Here is a 6,021-nt window from a genome sequence, read left to right on the forward strand (position 1 = left end):
CGGGCCTCCTGGCGGGCCCCGGGCTAGGCCCACCCAGGGGCCGGGCCGGGCGGGCCGGCGGGCGGTGCCGGGCCGGGGCCGCGGTGGCGGGCGGCTCGGCCTCCAGGTGAGGGAGCGGGCGGCGGGCGGGGGCCAGGCCCCCGCCGTCCCCGCGTCGCTCGGCGGGAGCGGGTCCTTGCTGCGCCGGCTGAGGCCTGCCCGCCGCTTCGTGGGCGCCTGGAGCGGCGCGGTGCTGGTCCTGCGTGGGCCAGCAGAGCCCCGGCACCAACCTGGCTGCCCTGCTCCTTCGTCCGGGCGCCCGCCAAGCATCGCCCAGCGCCGACCCTCCCTTTGGTACGGGGCACCCAGAGCCCTCCAACGAGGCGCCTCGTAAGAGGTTGTGGTTAATCTATCAGCACCCACGCCGGGGACGAGGCACGCTTTGACAGTTCATGGGGCCAGCAGGAGCAGGGAGGTGATGGTGCCCCTGTGCTGGGCACTGGTGAGGCCGCCCCTCGAATGCTGTGCTCAGCGCTGGGCCCCGCACCCCAAGGCGGCCATGGAGGGGCTGGAGCGTGGCCAGAGCAGGGCAGCGAGGCTGGGGCAGGGGCTGGAGCACAAGGCTGGGGAGGAGCGGCTGGGGGAGCTGGGGGGGCTCAGCCTGGAGAAGAGGAGGCTGAGGGGAGCCCTCATCGCTCTCTGCAACGGCCTGAAAGGAGGCTGGAGCCGGGGGGGTCGGTCTCTGCTCCCCAGGAACAAGCGATAGCACGAGAGGGAACAGCCTCAAGTTGCACCAGGGGAGGTTTAGGCTGGATATTGGGAAGAATTTCTTCCCCGAAAGGGCTGTCAGGCCCTGGCACAGGCTGCCCAGGGCAGTGGTTGAGTCTCCATCCCTGGAGGTATTTAAAAGCTGGGGAGTTGTGGTGCCTGGGGACATGGTTTAGTGGTGGGCTTGGCAGCGCTAGGTTAACAGTTGGACTTGATGATCTCAGAGGTCTTTTCCAACCTAAACGATTCTATGATTCTATAGACCAAGCCCCATCACATGGAGAAGCCCTTTGGAGGTGAAGGGCTACCTGTTTCCCACAGCCCCTCCGACACAGCGAAACCCTTGGCCATGGCTGGAACTACAGCCAGCACCGGGCAGAAGGTCCATCTCCCACACGCTACCTCTGCACCTCCCTTCCAAGAGTACTGCGCGGGGCAGGAACCTGCTCCAGACCTCATCGCTCCCAGCTTCGATGGCGTGGGCGGTCAGGGGCCTTCCCCCTGGAAGGCTCTGTCAGCTTTCCTGTTTGGGTGAGAAGTTTGGGCCATCCCGTTTCACGCAAAGTTCGCACTGGAATCAACAAGTTTGCACCGATGAAATAAGATGTTATGGGTCAGGGTTTTTTTGGAGAGAATTTAATGGTTTTCAAGCCTGGGGTTGCCTCAAAGCAATACCTTTTGCTGGGCGATATTAGAAAGCACAGAGGCCGCTCCTGCTTATCTGTAGGCACCCTAAGTCTCCCCTGAAACGGACAGGAAAACTTTTCACCCAGTCTCCCATGACAACTCCTCTACGGGCTTCGTTCCCTTCCCTGGGCTGCTAAGCATCTGCTGCCTTCCAGATGCACTGACAAGAAAGGGATGGAGAGGGAGGAAAGGAGCCTCGCACATTCCGCATTTCCCTTCCAGAAGCCTGTGAAGCTTCATTAAACATTGGGCCAGTCATTTTGTTTCTATGGAAACAAAATTATTACTAATATATAAAAACAGATACACGATTGACACTCCAAATATAGAATTTTAATACCATTCTGCACCTGTCTTGTCTCTTAGGGCAGAGCGGATGCGAGGGTGGAGTTCACAAAGGGACGGGACTGGCGAGGGTGCCAAGTGGCGGTGGCAGCGGTGGGTGTGTTTGTAACCTGAGAGCAGGCACAGGCTGTCTGTCCGTCCGTCCGTCGTCGAGCTCCCGTCTGCGGGTCTGTCCCACTTCTTTTTCCCCCACCAGCGTGGGGTGCCGTGTTTCCTGCCTGCTGGCGAGAAAGATGAGAATGCAAATTAGTGATCGGGTCCGGGGACAAAGGGAACACTTGAAGTTTTATTTAAAAATCGTGATGGCACTGAATGTTTTCGATGCTGTCTCTCATAGTTTGGGATCCTGGAAGGTCTGTGCCTCGCAGGCCTCAAGGGTCCTTTCACGCGGCGCCTGCTCTCCGTCCTGCAGATGCCAGGCTTCGTTGCCAGCCAAGGAGCAGCGCCGTGGCCGGTCGGCGTTCTCCTCCTCTCTGCTGCCGAGGGAGAGGCGGCGATCGCGGCGTGATGCGAGCGGGAGACGGGAGTGCCGTGGGCTGCAGGCTGGGGTGGGTTGTGGCGTCTCGTCGATGAACATGGTGATCTCATCTCGGAAGAAGCAGGCGCTGGAGCTGGAGCCCCGGGGCATCAGCCCCCCCTCCAAAAACTGCCGTAGGGTCGTCAGCTCATCTTCTGGGGGCCGCCGGCGGTGCTGGTAGTCGTGCAGCTGAGGAGGCAAGAAGCCGGGGCCTCCAGGCTTGCGGGGGGTGGAAATGCGGATGTCGTCAGATGAAGACCACTTGTGTAGGAAGGATGGAGCAGAGCGGTGGGCGGAGAAGATGTTAGTCTCATCATGTGACATTCTCCGGGAGATAGGGACCTGGAAAACAGAGAAGGAGGAAGGTGATGGAAGACGTGAAGAGACAGAACAGGAGGGGAGTAGCTGAGGCTTTCTCAGAGAAGAGAGTCAAGAGGACACCAAGGCGGGGGAGACTGACAGAGAAGGCAGTGGGTTGTGGGGCTGCCCCTGCTAGCTCACGGCTCACCTGCAGATAGTGCACCTTGTCCTGGGGCAACAACATGTGGTGCATGGGTAGCAGCTTGATGTCCCGGGAGTCCCGCTTCACAGCTGCAGCACCGTTCGCATCAAATCTCACTTTGCAGATCCTGCCATCACCATAATCATCACACACACCATCTGTTGGCAAAGAGGAGAATGGCAGTCAACACTTTTCAGCCAGAAGAGGAGCGTTGTCAGGGCACCTGGACGCCATCCTAACGTTTGTCTGACTTCTGTTGCCCTACTTGCAGCCCTCAGGGCTCACCTCGGAACAAGGACCTCGTCTTTCTGCTTGCAGCAGCACTAAAGCACCCAGAGACTCCCCTGTTTCTTCTGTCTCACTTTTGAATCGCTCACTGCCAGAACTTGAACCTTTGGATCAGCGAGCTGGGCTGAGGCCCGGTGTGTCATTTTTGTTGCGGTTTGGCAGCTGTACACATCGTCTCTACTCTTGCATCTACTGTGAAGGATGTTGCACTAATTTTTCCTGGATGCTAGTGAGTCCTAAGGCAGCAAGTGAGTGGCAGAGCCTTCTCCAGAATAAATTTTCTCGTGGTTGCCATCTCCAAGCTATCACCTGAATCCTGCCTAGCCACCCACACCACCACTCCTAGTGCCGTCAGGTCCTTTTCCCAAGGCAGACCCCTCTTTCCTCTGCAGGGGAGGGGGTTGGTGAAGAAAGGTGACTGGGGTGGTGAGGAGCTTACCATCATCTCCGTCTTCCTCAGACATGATAGCCACACACTGCTCCCACACGGTGCGGAGATCTGCTCGGTAGCGCTCGCAGGACCAGATGAAGGAGGGGAGCAGCAGGGTCTGCACCATGGAGCACCAGAGCACAGCCAGGACCATCCAGGTGGGGGCCGTATCATAGCGCAGGCTAAAAAAGCTCACGACCTTCGAGGTAAGAGAGAGAAACAATGCCGAGAAAGAAGACAGAAGCGGGGATCAAGATAATGGGAGTCAATTCTGTAGAACACAATCTGTCTATAAAGGATTCATCAAGCAATTACCCTGTGCCCCTTTGAAAAACTGTTCCTGGGGTGTTGCCCCAGATTTGCTGGGCCATATTGCGAGCTGTCGTATCTCTAACGTGAGACCTGGTGTTAGCATCCCTTCTTCCCCGTGCACATTACGAGCTGGAGCTAAATAGGTGCTAACAAAGGACACAGCCACTGGGAAAAAAAAAAAAAAAGCTGTGACTAAGCCTCTGTTCTCTTAATGGTTCCCTTTGAGAACTTCCCCAGCTCTCCAGTTTTGCAGAGAATCAACCAGCCAGCCAAAACCTGAGTGCTGACTATGACCATAAAAGCAAAAAAAAAACCTGCCTGCAACAGCTTTTAAAGCTGGTGTATCAGTTCTCCAGAAGCAAACCGGAGAAACAGAAATCTCATTGTTTTTACAGAGGTAGATCCCCCTGTAAGTTTGCAGAATAATTTCGTCTCCTCTTAGCCACTTAAAACTTTCACCAGTGGTTTTAGCAGCGTGGTGTGTATGCCCCAAGCTTTGATTTGTCTTAAGAAAATGCTTCTGCGGAAGAATGAGAGAATTACTGCAATCTTTTAAAAACCGACCCTCAGAATAACACAGATTCAGATGCGGCAACTCTGTGGCTGTTGGAAAGAAGACAAGAGTTTCTTTAAAACTCGAGAGGAACTGAAATTTAGTTTAACTGCAGACTCTGAAGGGAAAGGGAGAACTCGTTGCTTACCAAGATAGGCACCCCAGTGAGCGTGTCATACAGGAAGACAATGGCGCTGATGAGGTTGGTCATCTGCAAGGAGGTCTTGGCTGACTCAGAGCCATCCAGTGAAGACCTCCTCTTGCCTCGTACGTCCTCCACTACAATGGCCGGCACGTTGAAAGTGGTGTGCGCTGATGAAGAGCAGGATGACGCTTCCTCCGCCCTCTGATGGCGGCACCGCCGGCGTCTTCTGTGTGCCCACAGGGTCTGGTAGAAAGTGATACCCACGCACACCAAGCCCATGACGATTCCTCCGAGCAGCAGGAGGCTAAAGCAGACACCAAAGCCCAGCCCTATCTTGCTGACAATGAACTGGCAGCCACGGGCATAGTAGCGCTCGCCGTTGTTGTGCCAGCCGATGGAGGGCAGGGTGGAGAGGATGAACGATACCATCCAGATACCCATGACTGCGTGCAGAGCCTGCTTCTTGGCATTGCTCAGCCGGTAGTTGACTGGCCATCTCACCATCCACATTCGGTGGTAGGAAAGGGAGGCCACTGTGAAGCAGGTGGCCAGCGCCAGGGTGTAGTACGTGGAGACAAAGACCTTGCAGATGCTTTCGTTCCAGTCGTAGTCGGAGGACTCACGCCGCAGCTGCACCACGGCATAGGTGGTGAGGGGTACCGCTGCCATAAGGATGTGGGTCCCGGCAAGGAAGCATAGCAGCAGCTCCAGGGGCTTGTGTTTCTGTTGTTTGGCCGTGATGCTGAGGATAATCCAAGAGTTGGCCAACAGCGCTAACATCCCACACGCCAGCCACCACAGCGAGTTGTTGTGCAAGGTGGACTCTGATTCAGAGTCCCCCATGCTGCCGCCCCTGCTAGGCTGCACCCTGTCCCCGCCGCTGGGATTTTGTGAGAGGGCGAGTGGGACTCCGCACTGGGGGAGCCACGTCCCTCCTCATCTGCTGCTGCTGCTGCGACGCGAGGTGTACGCACGCCGGAGGGGTTCCTCAAGGCATTGCCACCAGGTGCTAGCGGAGCAGCCGTCAACTCCGTCTCACTTTCAGTCCTCCCTTTCCCTTCTGTTTGCTTATATTTCTTTCCCTTGTTCTAACTTCTTCACCTGTTTTTTCCCTTGTTCTCTTTCTTTTTCTTTCTTCCACCTTCTTTCTCTCTCTCTCTCATGAACGCTTGCCAGTGCTTCTTCCCTCACTCGCTTGGGCTCACTTTCTTTTTTCCTCCCCATCTATTTCATCCCCCTCCTCCGCTCTTCCCCCAAAGAAAAAGCTCTCCTTACTTCATGTGCCCACCAGGCACCTTTTCTCTCAGGGACCACCTTCTGCTGGGACTGGTGAAGGCCACACGCAAACAGGGACTGCTGGGGACTCCGAACAGTTTGGTAGGAGCAGGTGCCTGCTGCCCAGCGTCCTAGTGAACGAGGAGCTAGCCAAGAGTTTCGGAGAAGACGGGCGGCAGGACAAAGGTCCCGCGGAAATGGTGAGGGTGGCGCGTACACC

At 56.5% G+C, this 6,021-nt stretch overlaps 1 protein-coding gene across 1 annotated transcript; it reads right to left on the bottom strand.

The window, feature by feature from the left end:
- Positions 1-1,970: 1,970 nt before the first annotated feature.
- Positions 1,971-5,369, bottom strand: GPR162 (G protein-coupled receptor 162; the record flags this gene model as incomplete). The annotated part of the gene is made up of 4 exons (XM_082334441.1): positions 1,971-2,638; positions 2,805-2,956; positions 3,526-3,715; positions 4,530-5,369. 4 exons carry the CDS (start codon positions 5,367-5,369, stop codon positions 2,111-2,113), a joined length of 1,710 nt encoding a protein of 569 aa, XP_082190567.1. The 3' UTR covers positions 1,971-2,110.
- Positions 5,370-6,021: the final 652 nt, after the last annotated feature.

The sequence above is a fragment of the Platalea leucorodia genome (assembly GCF_965183815.1).
Source record: "Platalea leucorodia genome assembly, chromosome: 2".
Classification (NCBI taxonomy): Eukaryota; Metazoa; Chordata; class Aves; order Pelecaniformes; family Threskiornithidae; genus Platalea; species Platalea leucorodia.